At 43.0% G+C, this 18669-nt stretch overlaps 3 protein-coding genes across 7 annotated transcripts in view; all 3 read left to right on the top strand.

Moving 5' to 3' along the window:
• Positions 1-120: 120 nt before the first annotated feature.
• On the top strand, positions 121-5186 carry LOC147795913 (12S rRNA N(4)-cytidine methyltransferase METTL15-like). Its single transcript, XM_087130256.1, has 6 exons — positions 121-208; positions 996-1199; positions 2193-2302; positions 3279-3418; positions 3716-3907; positions 4142-5186. The coding sequence occupies exons 2-6, from the start codon at positions 1097-1099 to the stop codon at positions 4758-4760; spliced, it is 1164 nt and encodes a 387-aa protein (XP_086986382.1). The 5' UTR covers positions 121-208; positions 996-1096; the 3' UTR covers positions 4761-5186.
• The window catches only part of mettl15 (methyltransferase like 15), a 112418-nt gene continuing 93879 nt past the window's right edge, over positions 131-18669 (top strand). The window contains exon 1 of the mRNA XM_087130258.1: positions 131-208. The gene's annotated coding sequence lies outside the window, so the exon portion shown is untranslated. The remainder of the gene's footprint in view (positions 209-18669) is intronic.
• The window catches only part of LOC110975062 (liprin-beta-1-like), a 50208-nt gene continuing 38357 nt past the window's right edge, over positions 6819-18669 (top strand). For 3 of the 5 annotated variants that reach the window (XM_087130246.1, XM_022227171.2, XM_087130244.1), the window contains exons 1-3: positions 6819-6906; positions 15394-15599; positions 17615-17850. In XM_087130246.1, coding sequence (XP_086986372.1) covers positions 15518-15599; positions 17615-17850 — 318 coding nt within the window. In that variant the 5' untranslated portion in view covers positions 6819-6906; positions 15394-15517. Of the gene's footprint in view, positions 6907-15393; positions 15600-16742; positions 16895-17614; positions 17851-18669 lie in introns of those variants that run through there. The other 2 variants (XM_087130245.1, XM_087130247.1) reach the window with 2 other exon arrangements.

Below are 18669 nucleotides of genomic sequence, written 5' to 3'. Positions count from 1 at the left end.
GAGCGCTGATTGGCCTACGGACACACTAGTCATTGTTGATTGGTTAAGCGCTCAGAAGCCATTTGCTATGGACAGCCAAAGCCATCAAAACTCGTAGTTCAAAATGATTATCCAGTCTGAAGTGCGCCCGCTCTGGGTAAGAATCAGCAACGTGTGGTTTGGACATCGCGATCGATAGGGGAGCCATCCACCGAAATTCTGTGAAAAAGTGAGCTGAGCCTGGCAGTAAATTTTGCTTTATAAGTTGCTAATTAAGCAGGAACATATTTTTAAAGACAATGGCGTAGACTTATCACTGTCAGGATAGGTTCTCATGTCTTTATGAAATTAATTTTAATTATTTTGCATCCTGTGCATGTTTTGCCTAAAGAGCACGTGCACGGCTTTAAGCCTTTACTTTTGCTCTACCTCCATGGTCATACTAAAATTCGAAAAAGAAGAATACCAATGCACCACTCAATAGCCAGCACAGCATCACGTCTGTATCCTCTTGGGTGAGGCTTTGATGGGCCACACTCGTGGGGCGCCACTGTACATGTACCTCCCAGTTCCACAATGTCGTCCTTCCTCTCTGATGTGCCCCCACTCACTTTAGTAGCTGCAGTGTCTGTTGTCTTGAGTTCTACCCCCAGAACTGTCTGCCCCATGAGTGGGGCAGACGTCGGACCCCACAGTTCTGGGGGTACATGTACTTGAGTTGGTGGCCAAGACTTCACATGCTTAATAATAAAATAATAGACCCAAGCTTTGGTAAGACTCCTAAAGCATGTTGATGATTCTGTGGTTAAGAGGCAATGGACGTTCTTCAAGTTAAAGGCTTAGCCTTACACCAGGGCAAGTCTACTGTGTTATCTGGGTTGATTTTCAAGGATGTGCCAATGTGCCGGCGTTTTTTCCCGCGTGCACACCCAATGGAAAGACACTCCTTAGACATTAAAATTTGTCCGACTTGAACATGACTTTACTGTGCCATTTTCTTTTTGGCAATCCTTTAGCACTGCACATAGCTGCTCATTCGTGCTCATCGTCAGGCGGATCCCAAGAGGCTGCCCATACAAAGCAAAGTCAGCCACTGCTGGTACCCCGAGACATCAAAATGACCAGGAAGCTTCTGTCCCCACCAGTCCTGCTTGTGCATGGGAGGAGGCCGTTGTCTCTTGCTGCGGCATTGTTGCGTCCCAGAGGCATCAGAAGAACTGGTAAGTCACAGGGAGTATTGAGTACCGAAGTGTGCAGCCATTTTGAACCAAAAAGCTTAGTGCAAACCGAATGGAGTATGCTTGTGTGTTGGTTGATGCGCTGGTCCTGGCACTTGCTAATGCCTTGAACACAAGTTTATCGTTATGCGCGTGATGTATTCACTTTGGCACTCCATAGAGGTTACGCTGGTGCCCTCGAGGCTGTTCTTTGTTTTAATTTCATTACGATGATTGTGCACATGCCGTAGTTTACTTGAACCTGTCCTAGTGATGCAAAGCCCTTGCCCTCCAATTCCACCTTGGTAATAACCTCTATTCAAGGTTGAAATTGTGCGTCACTACAAAGTACACCAGGCAACCCATAATACACCCTGTTCACGTGGAGGCCATTTTTGATCTTATTCCCCAAATCTGTTTTACATATTGCAAACCGTTGATTAGGATGGCACCAGACTTTTTTATACTTCCGTGCTTTCCAAGCCTCCCTTTCAATAATTTTCAGAATCTGGCAGTGTATAATTCTATGTCTCAATAATGAATTTGAAATTATTCATCATAGTAGACTGGAGCAAATTTTTCATGAAATTTCATTTTAATGCTTTTGTTTGTACTCTCAACATTCAAAAATGAAGAATTAACCTCGCTTTCAAATTCAATTTGGCCGGCCCCGTGAGTAAAGCCTATTATGCTTCTTGACATTTTATTTTATTTCTTACAGCGACTATAAAGTATAAAATTAAATGTTTATAAACTTGGAGTAACAAAGGTAGCATCGGTCATTTGATATTTCATAACCTTCTGACATCTTCCTATTCTTTTGACGTAACACTTTCAAGGGCATCAAGCTCCTTTATAAAGTGTTCCTCAATCCTACAGAATCCTCCCAAATTAACTGATGAATTTGCAAGGATCTGGGATAACTAGAAACTTTGATTTTGAAGAGATTCCGTTTGGGCCGCAAGGTTTTTAGTTTCATTCTTTTTTGTTAACCAGGAAGTCTTCAAATGAAAGAGGAGCAACACGATGAAGATGACTCTACTCCGAGTCATATTCCTGTCATGAAGGAGGAGATCCTTGAAGCATTATCTCCTCAAGACAACCAGGTACTTCATGTCTCTACACTGCAATGCTTCAGTGCAAGAACATTTTTAAACGTACATTTGAGACCATGCTCACCATCGTTCTGTTGTGACACGAACTACAAGCTGGTCATATTTGTCCCTCCGACTGGGTTGGAAGTGTCGTTCAGCATACACACGTTGGCTGTCCCTGTTAACCACTACCAGCCGGGGACTCCGGGATCGGAGCCGTATGGTTTATATGTGTGGCCGGGGTCTCTGAACTCGGACAAAGGAAACAGGGCCCTGTAACAAAAGACCATACTCCGAACAAAAGACCAGGCTGCTGGGCATGACCGGCATTTTTCACTCTCAAAAGTGGTGATAATCCAGCGTTATTTTGAAACCGTATACCAGGGTTTGGGGTATTTAGAGCAAGCAGATTACCACCGGGGACAAAAGCTCTCCACCACCGCAGCGATGATCCACACAGCACCGCTGCATGCTAATCTGGCCCCTATTGAAAAGAGGTCAGCAGTGCACTGAGCCAGGTTCGTGAACAAAAGACAGCTGTATAACACCGCACAATCTGGGCTCTGTTTACAAGGCTGCAGGCCTGGCTGAAATATTCGGGCGTCAATGAAGGTCACCTGTCAACTTAGAGTAGTGCCTGAAGATTACTCTGTGCGGCTATAAATGACTGTTAAATGGAATGATGAATTGTTGAAGGATTTTGAAAACGGAAAAAATGATAGTCATGCCGGCCCAGCATCCTCAACGTTGAAAAATGCCCCGGTCCGAAGTGGTTAATGTGAATTTTTCGTCAGCTGAAGTAATCAATAACCAAACTAAAAATCTGGCATTCTGCCAGGCGGCATAAAAGTGCCAGTCTTTGAATTATACAGTCTCGAAGTCTTTGCGGAATGATTGAAGGCTGACAACTTGAGGCATGTGGGAAAATGCCATTCCTTTTTGAGAGATAGAGACAGTGTGTTCATTACTTTTTCCCAATTTTCCTCAGGTCTTTATAGATATGACCTTTGGAGCAGGTGGTCACACGAGGGCGCTTCTTGATCACGGTGCTGGCACTGCGCGGGTATATGCATTAGACAGAGATCCAGCAGCAAACACGTTGGCCCAGAATATGGCCAAGAAATATGAGTGAGTGTTTCTCGTATTGAAAAAAAATCACATCAGGAAACCTGAATACTTTTAAAAGCCCCTTTGAGTTTTCGAGCCCTATGCACATGTTTTTAAGGATTTGGTGTTTGAGTGGGGGGTCTTGAATGGAACTCAGTCGATGAGCATCTTCAACTTAGTTGACAGCCTTCTTAAAGATCTTGTTACTGTCAAGCAGAAAGCATATTGATCAGAAACTTTATTTCATTGATTTCAGAAGACTTTATGATATGATTGTGTGAATACGTGTAATTGAATTTACCTTTTGTCCAAATGCAGTGGGAGACTATGTCCACTGCTTGGTCGCTTCAGTGAGCTGGAGAGACTTCTCCAGGGTGAGGGTCTAGGCACTGACTCAGTTGATGGGATTCTCATTGATGCTGGGTGCTCCTCTCTCCAGTTTGACACCGCTGAGCGAGGATTTTCTGTCTCCAAGGATGGGCCGTTAGACATGCGAATGGATGGCAACAGGTAAATTGGATGGGGTTTTTGTGTCTAATGTCTAATTTGTTCAAAACTTCAATTTGGTTTTAAAAGAATCAATTTGAAAAGTTGAAGCACTTTTTTCCAGCCTGTAGGAGTCTTAATATTGTGTTTACACTGAGCCAGTAAAATGTATTCAGCTTCTGGTTTTGAAGTAAAGGAATTTGCATTTCTGTATCATTTTCTTTCATTTCATCAAGTCATTCTTCACTCTGCGCCTAGGTTTCCATCCCAACCGACAGCAGCTGAGGTCGTGAACTCCCTGGATGCTGCAACGCTGGCCAAGATCTTCAAGACCTACGGGGAAGAGCCCCAGGCCAGAAGGATTGCGGCAGCCATCATGGAGTACCGCCAGAAGTACCAGCCCATTGCGACCACCCTGGAGCTGTCCACCGTCGTCTCCTGTGCTTTCACACACACCGAGTCGCGCCGGAGTAAGGACAAGCTGGGCCGGCCGGCCCACGTGGCGACCAAGACCTTCCAGGGGCTGAGGATCTTCGTCAACAACGAGCTGAATGAGCTGAGCGCCGGCCTGGAAGCTGCGGGGAAGCTCCTGAGACCTGGAGGGAGACTCGGCGTCCTGTCCTTCCACTCGCTGGAGGACCGCATCGTCAAGAGGTTCTTCCAGGGACGAGAGGTGAACGAAAGAGGCAAGAGCATACACCAGCAACACAGGGAGCAACTCCCAAGGGACCTTTCAAATGCAGCATCTGAAAACTGCGAAGAGTCAAGACTGTGGGATCCAGTAAATAGGAACAAGGTTATTCTGCCAAGCGAGGGAGAAATTGAAGAGAACCCAAGATCAAGATCAGCAAAGCTGAGAATTGCTGTAAAACTCTGATTGCTGGATGATGCCAATTCCACAAAAGGCAAAGAACTGAGGACTTACATTATGAATAAATATTAGACATTTGTTTATCTCAAGCCGAAAACAGTTGATTTGTAATACCTTTTTTTCCCTTGCCAAATTGAGATTTACATTTTTTTCTCTCAATGTATACCACTTGAATGTTTAATAGTCATGTTAGTTAATAAAACTTTCTGACAGGTCTGATGTTGTAGAATTTTCAATCATAGACAAAAGTGACCATTCATCACCGTTTACCATTCCTTAGGGGTTGAGAATTTTAAGTTCAAGTCTCAGATATTTGCAGACATATTGACTGTAATATTGGTGACCCCTATCTCACTGGGGTTGCAAGTCAGCAAATAAGCCTCAGATTGCCTGTTTGTACCAAATTACAGTTTTTTGCATGCTATTGAATAACTGTCATTTGTGCATTTTGTGTTGTGTACATGGACTGGATGGTTTGTGAGGATGGAAGCTACCAGCAGGACTGCCAGCTTGTATATCTGAAAATATTTGACAAAACGGGGACCTCCCAGTTGCTTTATTTGGCAATGGAGTTTGGGCATCAACTTTCAAAATGGCAGTGAGTTTGCAGACTCTTTCTAGGGCTGATCCTCTCTGGATGGAATTATCTACAAAAGCCGCCCGTTAAGCGACTGAAAACTGAATGGAAAGTGAAAGATGAAGAAATCAGCTTTAATTTGACATGGGTCCTGGACACCTGAGAAATCTGCGAGCCTTTTTCCTGTTTTTTTTTTTTTTAAGTGGGTGTACATAGTATGCATGCAGGGCAGGACCATTGTTCTTGTAAGGGCAAGACAATTTCTCATTTGCGAAAGGCACTTGTATTAGAAAATCAACTTGTCTATGGCAAAGTTTCAATGGGCATCGAGGCAAAGACCAGGGGCATCAAGGCAACTGCCTCCGATGCCTCTGTGAAGTTCCTGCCCTGCATTATGGCTCCTCATTTACTGGTCTGCAGGAGACTTTTACGTTGCAAGAGCCAGATGTTGACTTTGAATAGCGCCCCCTGTTGTTTGAAGAGCACTGCTTTGCAGTGTTGCACAAACTGAATATCTGTCATGAATTTGAAATTCAGCACCCTAATTTAATAGAAGGCATTACTCCACTCCCATGAGACTCCTAAACACGTTGGGATAGAGCTCAAAGACTAGATATTTATTGCTTAGTTAGGGGGAGGGATTAAGGTTTTTGGGAGGGGATGGGGCACTTTTGGGGATGTGAAAACCCAAAATGATCAACTTTTTTTTTGTTTTTGTGGAGTGGGGAGGTGTTAAGGGTTGGCGGAGTGATCAAACCAGGTGATATGTGTATTTAGAGGAATTATTGGAAGACTAACACCCATTTTTTTCATTTAAACTGCTTCCCAAAACAGTTTAAGTCCAAGTGGGTAGTACTTTGTACATGCAGATTTTCAAATGTTGCTTAAAAATCCATTTAAATATCAGTATGTTATATCTTTGATTAAATCAAATATCAGGGTGCTGAAATTGTACCATGTTCCACTTTTTCATTAAGATGTGGTATTTTGTTTGTTTTTTTCAAAGTTCACAATTTCCCCCAATGACATTTCCCTGTCAAACTGCTGCTTCAACATTCGTTGTCATTAACGGGCTCCGTCTGCTCACGGAAGCCACAAATTTACCTCCTTGAAAATATCAAACAATGTGAGCAGTTCTCATTCAGTGTATGTAGAAATTGACATATTCTGTAAAAAGTGGTACAAAAATGTTATCAGTGATAGCAACTGGGTGTCAGTATAATTGCGAGAATTTCATCGTGGAAATTAAGATAAGCGCGAATCCCTTTAAACGGATTCCAATGGAATAAACGTGAATGGCTTTTGTTAAAGAGATGTCAGTGCACGGTCACAGCAATGACGGCACGATGACTGTGGGCAATCAAATTACCTGCTTGAGATAACATAGTTCCGAAAAATCGGAATCGATTTTATTATTCGAATGTTAGTGTAGTACACAACGAAAAATCCGCTATGGGTATCGATACGGATGTAGCCGATACTAGAAAAAAATTATCGGAATCTTCGTTCTAGTTACATTATTTAATGAAGGCACGATCTCTGACAAGTGACGGGGAAAGACAGTGCAAGAATGTGGTAAGAGTTACGGTATTTCCTGTCTCTTTAATCTTTAACAAGATGACTTTCAAAAACACGTGGAGGAAGTCCGTAATGAGGATTGACTCTAACGCTAGTTTACGTTTCTTTTATGTACAAATTCGGACTTTTAAAAGATGTGTCATGAGAGAGTGTGGCGCGGCGACGGTGCCAGCAGCAGATGTAACTTGACTGAGATTGACCAGGTCGCCCCATGGGTGTCTACGGCGTTATTCGCCCCGTTCTAATCGAATAAGGTCGTGCACTGACCGTGGACCTCTGTTTCGCTTTGGCCTAGTTGCAGTCAGATACCCACGTTCTGATGTGTACAGATTGAATAATGTGACACTAGGCCTCTGATCATAAGTCAGGAGGTTTTTGTTTTAAAATTTCTCCTTGGAAAGAAACTAACTTAATTTGTAGATTCGGGGACCCTGTTCCTACTCCTACCGGTAGGCTATGGTGTTCGTCTGAAGTTAGCACCCTGTTCAGTATAACTAGGCATGCTACACTAAAACAAAAAGGAGGACAGTTAATGGTTACCCATAGGAGAACAGTTGGGGTTCATTACCTTTAGCACCCTGTTCCTATCATAACATGTATAAAATAAGGGAACAAATTCTACTTTTTCATAACAACTTATCCAGGCCCAAACAAGTTGCTAGTTGTTGGTGATGTCCTCTTTCATATAAGAAAGAAAAGCGAACAGGGCTTTTGGTTTTGAGGGAAATGTTTGGGTAAAACGGCAGCGTACATGACTGCCCTGAAGAGCTGTGAATGACAAATTAGCGAACGTAGTCTGGTTCCTTGACGTGGATGGAGATTTGTTTTGATGAATCCAAAATGCCTGAGTTGGGTAACCAGATGAAAAACAAAATGGCGTATTTCGATCAAGGGGTTGTCTTTTGCCAAACTCGGGTTAGAAATTTGAAGTTTTCTTGCTTAGATATTGTCAAAATTACCTAAACTGGGCCTCTCAGGATTGAGTAATGGTTTCTTAAGGTAAAAATGTTAGTTAGTTTGAGAAAGTGGACTCTGTTTCCTTATTATAGGAACAGGGTGCTAATGGTAATGAACCCCAAACAGTTAACGATTGCTCATTCTAATACAGATTTATTCATAACACTTACAATGTAACCACTAATCCATTTGGCTTACATGTTCCAGAACGCTGGACTTGATCAGCTGCTTATACACGTTCCATGGAGCCGGGTAGATGTAACCCAACGAGGCTTTGTTTCCAGGATACCTTCTAGATGTACATACATGTATAACAGGCTCCATGGAACGTGTGATGTGTTTGGCACACCAACATTAAGTGTATTTCATTGACGGGCTAACAAATGTGTGTTGAACACGTAGGGCCTTTTGCAGCTGTGGTAGATTCCATCTCATTCACGCTTTTTATACATACCAATCTTTTACAATGCTTACAGTTTTTAATGATGTTATTTTATTTACTGGTTTTTAAATGCTTTTTAATTCTTATTTAACCCAAACTACCCAAAACCTGCCATACTCCAACAGCAGGTTTTGGGAGGTTTTGGCAGGTTTGGTACCGTATCTGAGGAACTTGTTGTTGAATTTTGTGAGACTTGGGATGAAAGGCCCAGGGAGATGGTGTTGGATTCTGTGTGAGTTGGGACACACAGGAGTCATTGTGTGCAGTGTCTGGCTTGCTATACCAATTGTTGGACTATGCTTGATGTTGTCAGGTTTGGTACTGTTCAGTGCAAGTCATCCTATACTGCATAGACCCATCCATACCATATCACTCAAACTCCAACGGGCTCATTCTGTTGGAGTTTATCAGGTTTGGTACACTAACCTGTATGTACAAGTACATAGACAAGTACATGAACCTGTTGGATTTTGTGAGGTTCAGTATGCTTTCTAGTGCAGGAGCCTAGGGGGTTAGGGTTAAGGTACAATTCATTACTCAATCTTAAAACTAGGCCTCGTGTAGGTAAATGTTGACAATATTTAAGCTAGAAAAACACAAATTTCTAAGCCTTTTTGTTCCGAAAAAGTAGAATTTGTTCCTTTATTATAAGAACAGGGTGCCAACACCATTCCTGTAATGGGAGAGCTACCCGGAACATTTCAACTTTTGAATTAAAAAAAACTGGGGGGTCCCCAAGTATGCAATCCCCAGAAACTAGAGCAAGTCAGGACAGTAGACCTAGGCTTGTTGTAGCCAATTTTGGCATTTAGGCTACATATAGGCCTAGGCCCTAAGTAAAAATAATTTCTAAATTCACATCAGTGGAACAAAATTAGGAAAGAATTCCATACACATGTATTTACTCCACTTACTTCTCCCTGCGGTGACTTATTTTGTACATGTATCCGTCTTTGAGCAAAAACATGTTTTAAAAAGTCAAATTTAGCATTGAAAATTTGCAGGTTTTCTCTTAGGGCCTAATGTGCATGACGGTATAGTTACCAAGTCCCTTACTTTGCCACTTATTGTGAAAACCAATGAGACTTGACAATAGGTGGCAAAGCTAGGGACCTTGGGACAAAATGGTCACACACGTTACTCCGGAAATACTAAGAAATTTCGCAGACCCTTCTCATAGGGTTTGTACTGTACCTCTGGTGTTAAGTAGCATCTGTATGGAACTCATTCTAAAAGGTGGTTGGAAGGGAATTATATCTTATTTGCTATAAATATGACTTCACAGCCGAGGTACATATGCATACAGTGTATATGCATATGTAACTCTGCTGTGAAGTCGTATACATGTACATGTATATTAACATGATTGAGGGCGTCAACATATAACTTGTACTGTATGGTGCCTAGAGCCTTGCTGTATCGATACCACATCAACCCATCATGGTTCCCGACTAGGCCATTACAATGATTTTGTACGTGCACGGCATCAGCATAATTCATGTAAACAAGTGAGAAGCCACGATTGAAAGAGTTCAACATTACATGTACTTCATACCCTGTTCCACAACTCTGTGAGACCGGCCTGAAAAATTGCGAACCTGTTTTTGGTGTAAGGGCTTTGGCATTTTCCCTGGTACATTAAATTCTTTATTACACGTTCCGGTACATACTCCTGTAAATTAGAGATGCCTGGTTTATTGACCGTGGATATTGAACAGTGAACCAGTCTGTGATTATGTTTGCTACCGGTACCGGTATTTCTAACGCAGAACTGAGTATACACGGTTAACAAGTAGCCTGTGGTTGGGACTCGATCATTTTTACCATGACAAATACACTGTACCTCTGTTACCTCCGTGTCATTGTGAATTCCTATTGAAGAAATGGGATTTAGCCCAAGTGAAATTCAGACCTGATTTCCCCGTCGAAATATTCTTCGGAGCCATGACGGCAAAGTGCAAACAAAATTGCAATTGGATGCAGGGTTACGAGTTAAAGCAAAGGATGTTATCGTCAATTTTTGGATGGGACAATTTGAAAAATTGTGTGACCATGGGAAATTGAAAACTTTTGCATGTATTCTTAACCACTAGATCCTGCATTCACTCAGTACAGGTGAGACGTTGCATATCTTTATTCTTTTGGAGTGCTTGCATGGTGCGTCATGACAGAGGGCAGTTTTTGAAGTACAGGCACATTCAAGGACGAAATACGGTAGAAGGTGTCCACTCAGGCTCTTGACATTGGAACAATAGCCATCTTGTCATGATGTTCACACGTGGCCCAGTGCCCAAACAGGGCGCTTGGGAAGGGCTGATGGCTTTGCACTGTAATTGGCTACATTGTGCACGACCTGTGACGGTGAGGTCAGCACTTCCTGTTAGCAAGCGCTTTTTTCAATTGAAATTTTTGGTTTGCCAATGGCGATGCTTTGACACGGGCAAAGTGTCAGCTATAATAAGCATGCATGTACAGCTTTGGCACAATCACAGTGTGGTAAGTTGTCTTCTCACTAAGAATCACTGATCCCGTGTCTTTGGGCGATATACATGTATCTCAAATCACTGGTTATCTTGATCACTTTTGGATGAACGAATATAGTGTCGTGAGAATATTTTCAGCCGTGAGGAAGAAAAAGAAAAAAAATATCGATAACCGCCGCTTGTGTCACGCATTGAGCCTGCTAGCGCGCCGGGCAGAAATTCACCGGTAATGCTGTACGCATCGTTAGCTGCGACACCGTGTGATGCACCAGTACATGTATTTCCTTCGCTAAAATCTATGCAGGGCCATCAGCCGTTACCAGCACCCTGTTCGGGCACTGGGTGATAAGCAAATTCATGATGATGCCCTGTGCAAGCACTCTGTATAGATACAGTGGAACGTTGCTGTACCTAACACCGCTGTACCGAACATTCGACTGTGCCGAACAACGCCCTTGGCTCCCAATATTTTGTGCACAAAACCTACCGAACATTATGCAGTTGCAAATCAACCGAGATTCGCCACAGCATGCATCAGAAATCGATCCTGAGCTGTAGCCTCACGACTTTTACATGTAGGATAAACTGAATATCAATTTTGTACCTCAAGATTTGAAAAAAAAAAAAATTAACAAATACATTTCTAGAAACTTCAAACGTGAATGCAACGGCAAAACATCACGAAAACAGCAAACCATAGTATCACAAGAGGGTGCACTTCAGTTAGAAAAGAGAGGGTGTTACTCAACAACGAAACGTTCAGCAGTTAATTTTGCTATACCGAACGACCGCTGTACCGAACATTTAGCGTGGACCCCGTCGTGTTCAGTATAGCGGCGTTCCACTGTACATGGATGCTGTTGACTGACTTATGAATTTATGCTTTTTTAAGGGCACTGCAACTGTACAATGTTAGTGCCATAGTGTGGAAAAAAATGTTGGACTGCTTCACAACAACAAAAAATCACGCAAAAATTACCTCAGAACATTGTTTCACATGACCTGAAAATCTTGGATGTGCATTATTGCTCAAGTGCACATGGCCTTTATGAAATGAGGATACCCGTACAGTGACTTGGACTACACATAGTTTTTTTTTCATCTTTGTAAAGTGGCATGTGTGCTTTTAACTCGCGGCAAGTAACGGGAAACTGAAAGTGAAAGAATCTTTTTAACTGTGTGATTAATTTTGATGTATAATTTCCTCTGTATGGTACATGTAGGTCAGCGTAACACAGCAAAGTTAAGTAAAAAAGGAAACAAAGCATAAAACCTTGTGCACCATGCCGAAACCAGCTGAGGCATTATTCAGAGTAATATGGAAGGGTTGCATAGCACCGTGATCAGAATAACAACAAGAATATAATATCAAATCAGTGCTCTGAAATATGTGATTGCAGTCTGCTTGCCCTGAAGAAGGTACTCAGTTACCGAAAGCTCGGCAATCACCTATTTCAGAGCACTGATTTGACATTATATTCTTGTCGTTATTCTGAGGAATTATTCATCTGTTTTGGTGAAAATGATACCAACATACACGTGAACACTGGAAACTCGGCAGCTTTGATCAGTGCCCGTAACTGCCAAAGCGTTTTGCTGGCACAATCTCAGTTTTAATCACTTTGAAGTGTAAGAATTCAAGAGTGGGGGGGGGGGAGGAGTTGTCTACCGGTATCTGCAAAGTTACATGCACATGGTTTTGGAATGGTGGGCCACAAACAGTTGCATCGACTTTTGTTTGGAAAGGACTCACATATCCGTAGCAACCCTAATATGGAACTATCCCTCCCTCGATCTTCAGCCCTTCCAGCATCCTCCTCTAAGTATTTTGCATCTAAGTTAGAGCTGTGTTATAGGGACGACTCCGCTACAAGACATCCACTGACAGCTGGCCGCTGCTGATGACAGCTGGTCCCCCGTGGTGACGAGGAATGGCCTGAAAATTAATATCAACGCGATGACATTTTTCTTCTGTTTTTTTTTTTTCACAAAGGTGCTTGCATATACCGGTACATATGTAACTAAGAGAGAGAGAGACAAGAGCATTGCTGGCTAGCTTAATTGGTAGCCAGAGACACCATCTGTCCTCAACTAACGGTGGCTGGATTTGTTTCTTTTGGGGTTTTATTTTTTTGGTGTTTGGTTCTTGTCACCTGCATTGGTTTTGAAGAGTGGGGCTAAATCAATTGAGGTCAGGAAAATTGGAGTGCCAGGGCATGACCTCCATTGGCTTGGTTTTTGCCTGTCTTGTCTCAGCCTCTCATAAAATGATTCTGGTGGGCATTCTAATAACTTTTAAAAAGTATGGTATCTTTAAAAATTTGATTGTGCTTCACAAATGCAAGTAATGTTTACACGAATTATTTATACCCACAAAATCTGTGGAAATAATGTCAGAACAAAATAACCACCCATGTTCATGTATCTATAGTGGCATAGTCACTAAATATGAATGTAAAAAAGTTCTCAACAGTTGGAGAAAAGCATTTTGTCCGAAAATGTACCTAGGAGCAGTGAACACAGAACAGCACAGAGTTTAAAACCCAAGTGTCAATCCAGGTTACAAAATTTCTGTCCCTTTTTTTTTTCTTTTGGGTTGACTTGCATGTATACATTATGTACATGTAGGCACTCTGGGCTTGGATGCCTATTTACCGAGCCTTTTTTTGAGGACAGGTACCGGTATATGTACGGGTACCAGTGTTTTTCTGCGTAGTGTTGAAATCTTTTCCTACATGTAGAACTTGCTAAATTTTACAATGTCGTTGTGTTCTTCAGAATTTAAGAAACAGCCCTTGCCCCTCCAACACAGAGATGAAAAGTCCTGTAACCCAGAAATTTAAGGTCTGCTGTGGGCAGGGTCTGCAGGCACATTTTTTTTAACCCACACAGTGCCCTGGAACATGCCCGGGGGGCGCCTCTTCATCGAAACACAGTCAGGTTTGCCGTTTGGACAAAGGGAAGCTAAGCCCTTTCTATCCCACCCTACCTCTCCCCGTTAAACCAAGCTTTGTGTCGCACTGTCAGCCACAGCATTACAATTACATAAACAGGCTCTCGTAGATTCATGTGCGTCCGGCAATGAGACAGAGTGAAAAATGGGCATGGCCGAGCAATCTCTCACCCCAGACTTTGCTTTGTACTCACATTGTCTGCCCGCTGTCAAAAAAAAGGGAGAAAAAAAGTCTGCCTAACAAAGGAACGAAGGGGGGAAAAAAAGATTTACAGGAAAAAAAAATTGTTCCAGTGTTGGTTGTGAAGTGGTTGATTTTGGTCAAGCTTGGCTGCACTGTGCTCGGCTGCGGGGACATGTGAAAACCATCAGCATCAAGGGTTCAGTGGGTCGAGGACTCCGTCAGGAGGGAATAATTAATGTGTCATGCTTGATTGAGTGACAACCATTCAGCCTGAACTGGATATCAAAATGGCCAAGTTCTTGGTATGCTTATTTATAATGCACAAACCATCAATTTTTTGGTACATGTACCGGTATAGAAAAACTACACATACATATGTGTACGCTATGTTGTACTTATTATAAGTTAAATAGCACCTGTCTTCATGCCAAATAATGCATCTAGCCATTGTTCGATGTTACAAAGACTCGGTTACAAATTGTACCCCAACCTCATGGGATGACCCCCATACAGGTACTAAGCACAAACGCATTGCTGTGTACTGTACATGACACTCCACCTACCATGAACATGTACATGTACATGTAAGTGATGCACATGTACATGTACAGTTTGCATACTCATGTACATGTACAGGTAAACTGGAGATGTTCACTTGACCAGGAGACTTTGTGAAAGCTGTTTTCACTTCTCCAACATTCCATGCATTCTGAAGATACCCATGTGTTGGCCAGGATGTGTATTTGATTAGAAGGGCTTTCCTGTCAGAGTGTTTAAGTGGTTGAGTTACTCATGGGGATAAAGATGCGATGAAAATAACACAGATTAGTGTACTAGAAAGTGCATGTACATCTCTGCCCAAACTGGACAGAATGATTAGGATTAGTAACAAATCAGGAGTAGTATTTTTACCTGTTGTCGATTATGCAGATACACGCTTGTAAAATTGTACCGAGGTTCAGGACTCTCTTCCTGGAGAGAAGTTGTACAGATTCAAAGGGGATTGAAAAGTACATGTAGGCTTCCCAAACTTTGTAAAATCCTGCATGTGCCTGTACCTCGGCTCTGTGGGGACCTGCAAGAGTTGTCCACAAGCCACTACTGTGCGATAAACACGCTCCGCGTTCTTGAACTTGATCACAGTTTTGACACTGAACAAAACTGCTAGTGAAGTTGGCTGGTCTGTCATTATCCTGACAGTTGAAACTGTGAAAATGCGGCCAGACTAGATTCGTGAGATGTGTGAGAATCAGTATGCGCTGCATGTGCAGTACAGTAGGCCACTTGTGGAGATTCATGGTACGGTACCTTTTCGACAAAAAATGTCAAATACCGTGGATGGAATTGCACAGCGGATGCTTCAGTAAAAATGAGCATAGTCTTCTCTGTATGGAAATCACACGGTCATCTTAAAAAGTTGTGCTTATTCCATTGAATGGACATCATTTTCCCATTTCTTCCACAGATGAGAGTCGCCATGTTGCGGATGTTCTGATCGATCAATTGACCCTCAAGGACCGCACGCCAAATTGAGACATAACCTTTTTTTTTTCGTCGTTGATGTGGAAGGTAAATAAGCGGCTGGCAAGATGTCGAGCACGTCCACGCTGGCCAGCGATGCCACACAGATGTTGGCAGCGGCCCTCGAACAGATGGACGACATCATCGCGGGTGAGTCCGGGTGGAAATATTTGGACACGGGGAGAGATAAACAAACAAGATAAACGCAGGGATTGTGCAAAGATATTTGATGATATCTGCTGCTTGTTACACTCATTAAAACCCCGTTGGCTTTCCTGCAGCCAGCTTTCCTAAATCTTGTCAAATTGTCTACCCTGCAAGATATCAATGTTGCATTCTTTGCAAATCAACAGTTGCCGGGCTCTACTTCCCCTGTCAGGCTTTTTCCATCATTTCTCTCCTTCCCTGGAACAATGGAACACTAATCCCAAGCCCGTGGGTGTGGGGGGGAGTTCTGAATAGTGGCCCAGAACTGTGGAGCCAGGACCCCGACCCTGTGCCCTGAAGAAAGACACACAACAAACCCTCAGCGAGTACATGTGGGGCTATATATGTCACACCCGCAGACTGAGCATGGCCATTGTGGAGTGGTTTGGTGTACATGTACTTGTGGGACGTACATGTAGCATGTTTACACAGCTATAATACATGTGCAATATACATGTACTGTACAAAGGAACACATGTTCAAGGCAGTATTTGAATGATGTCACATCTATTTTTAGTAACATGGGGTGGCCAATTTAGGCCAATGAAATTACAGTATGTACATATGACATAAATGTGTACATCGGAAAGATCTGACAAGACCAAAAATACCTTTCCGTTTAAAAGAAAAAAAATGGACAAATTACTCACGGAATCTGATTGAATTTGATTGAACTCCTGAATGCATCTGTTCATGTGTTCCGTGCGTGGCTGCCTTGTCGAGTCGAGCTGACATTGGTTCACAACAGGGGCACCGTGTCATGTCTCGTAAACTGATCTCTGGCTGAAGGGTACCGATGATTTTGACATCTTGACGAACAAATGTACATGCACTCCTAAGTTATCAATATATGTACATGTACCCGGTATGTTTTGCTCGGTATGCCAAAAGTTATGTACATGTCCCTGCTATTCGCATGACTCACATGCCTCTGTTGAACTTTGTGTTGAATGTCAAGAGTGTTGGGTTACACATTAATTATGAAGTCATACACAGTAGCGGTCTTAATGAGAGCCCATTTCAAGCCTGATATACGTAAAGCGGTGTCGTCGCCAGCATTGTTCTCAGAAGTCCTGTGCTTGTCAGACGTACATGTACATGTGCCTGTCTTTGTCAGTTTGTCTTCATCGTATATTTTATTTTAGTACCTTAAAAGTCTACCACCTTAAGTATCACTGGAGGCGTCTATTTATCCGGTGGAGTCATTTCCCTGCCTCTCACCAGTACTTTTCTTGTTGGTGAGTCACCTGGGTGCAGTCTGAGTCTTATGTCTCTTGTGAATCACTCGTTCAAAACATTCTGTTGACCAACACCTCGTTAACCACTTGCTGCCGGGTGGTTTGAAAAATGCAGTGCACATAATCGGGACTTTTCCAAGACTTTCAGTTTTCAATATTCTTCAGAAATTCATCATTTCAATTAATGGATGTTTACACCCACAGGAGTTACTGTCTGGTGGCCACCCTAGCCTGACAGACAAAATCTATTGACGCCTGAGTATTTAAGCCAGGCCTGCAGCCTTGTAAAAAGAGCCCAGATTGTGCGGTGTTATATAACTTTCTTTTGTTCACGAACCTGGCTCAGTGCGCTGCTGACCTCTTTTCAATAGGGGCCAGATTAGCATGCATTGGTGCTGTGTGGCTTATGTCCCTGGTGGTAATCCGCTCGTGCTAAATGCCCCAAACCGTGCTATACTATTGCAAAACAAGGCTGGATTATCTCCACTATTGAGAGTGAAAAAATGTTGGTAATGCCCAGTAGCCTGGTCTTTTGTTCCAAGTATGGTCTTTGGTTTCAAGGCTCAGTTCCCTTTGTCCGATTTTTTAAGACCCTGGCCATGCATGTAAAGCATAAATGTCCGGTACCGGAAACCCCGGTGGCATGTGGTTGAGGTTAAAACTCTGTGCTTCAATATAAGTCTGACTCCAAACAACTTTCCTATTTTTCGTTGGTTCCAGGTACCAGGTACCAGTCGTCCGAGGTGTCCAGCCTGCACAACGGCACCATGGACTCTCACAATGCCAACTTCAGCCCGCTGTCCGTCAACCACTTCGGCATCGCCCAGCTGGCTGACGAGCTCAAGCACTCGGTCGAGCTGGCCCAGGACCAAGGGGAGGCGGGCATCTCGCGGGAGGGCGTGCCCGACAGCACGCGGCAGGTCCTGGTCCAGTGGCTGCAGGGAAATTCCCCCCAGGTGTGTGGAAGAAAAGAGGCACCTGCCAGAATCATAAGTGCCCGGTTACTTTTATCTAAGCCCAAATCTTTGGCCAAATTACTTGGCTACAGCTTGAAAATAGCTTATGATCCTATGAAGGGTAGTGGCTAGCTGCTACAGCTATCTCCCATTGGCTTGTGTATTATTGTTCAGCCATAGCCAAGTAATTCGGATGTAGCCTTTCTCAAAGGCTGTTGCCTTTGGGATAAAGTCCTGCTCGTATCAGAGCACCAAGCCCTCCTAACTCATGCAGTTTACCAAGTATGAATTTCAGGGCATCGTTTTTGCGAAGCTGCTGAATTGAAATTCAATTGATGCTCAGCAGATTATGATCAGCAGATTATGATCAGCAGATTATGCTCAGCAGATTATGATCTTCAGATTATGATCAGCAGATTATGATCAGCAGATTATGATCAGCAGAAATTTGTGGAGAACCAGTCTCAGAGATCGTAGATAATGTGACATTTTGGCTGGGGGACCTGTTTTGCCGAGAATTTCTTTTCTTTATTTAGTAAATTCCTTCACTCTGCAATTCTGTTAAGAACGCCCCCCCCAGTGTATGGTAAATTGAATGGAAATAATTTGATGATTACTTGGCATTGTGTGGAGTTCTTTCATGCTGGTTCAGCAGGCTGGTCAGCATGCTGGTCGGTATGTAGGTGGCGTAAAAAATAAAGTTGTTATAGTGTACCGAAGTGTGGGGTCATTGTGAATCAGAAAGTGCAGTGTATATGAATGGAGTACGTGCGCGTGTTGGTTCACGGACTGGTTCTCTCGCTAATGCCCTTGACACAC

This window comes from Acanthaster planci, linkage group LG20 (assembly GCF_054643075.1).
Source record: "Acanthaster planci isolate LZ-2023a linkage group LG20, COTS_SCS, whole genome shotgun sequence".
Taxonomy (NCBI): domain Eukaryota; kingdom Metazoa; phylum Echinodermata; class Asteroidea; order Valvatida; family Acanthasteridae; genus Acanthaster; species Acanthaster planci.
This window is presented reverse-complemented; position numbering and strand designations above follow the sequence as displayed.

Coding starts and splice junctions, on each gene's coding strand:
- LOC147795913 (XM_087130256.1), top strand. CDS start 1,097: ATGACCAGGAAGCTTCTGTCCCCACCAGTCCTGCTTGTGCATGGGAGG. Junction 1,200..2,192: donor CAGAGGCATCAGAAGAACTG/GTAAGTCACAGG, acceptor TTTGTTAACCAG/GAAGTCTTCAAATGAAAGAG. Junction 3,419..3,715: donor AATATGGCCAAGAAATATGA/GTGAGTGTTTCT, acceptor GTCCAAATGCAG/TGGGAGACTATGTCCACTGC.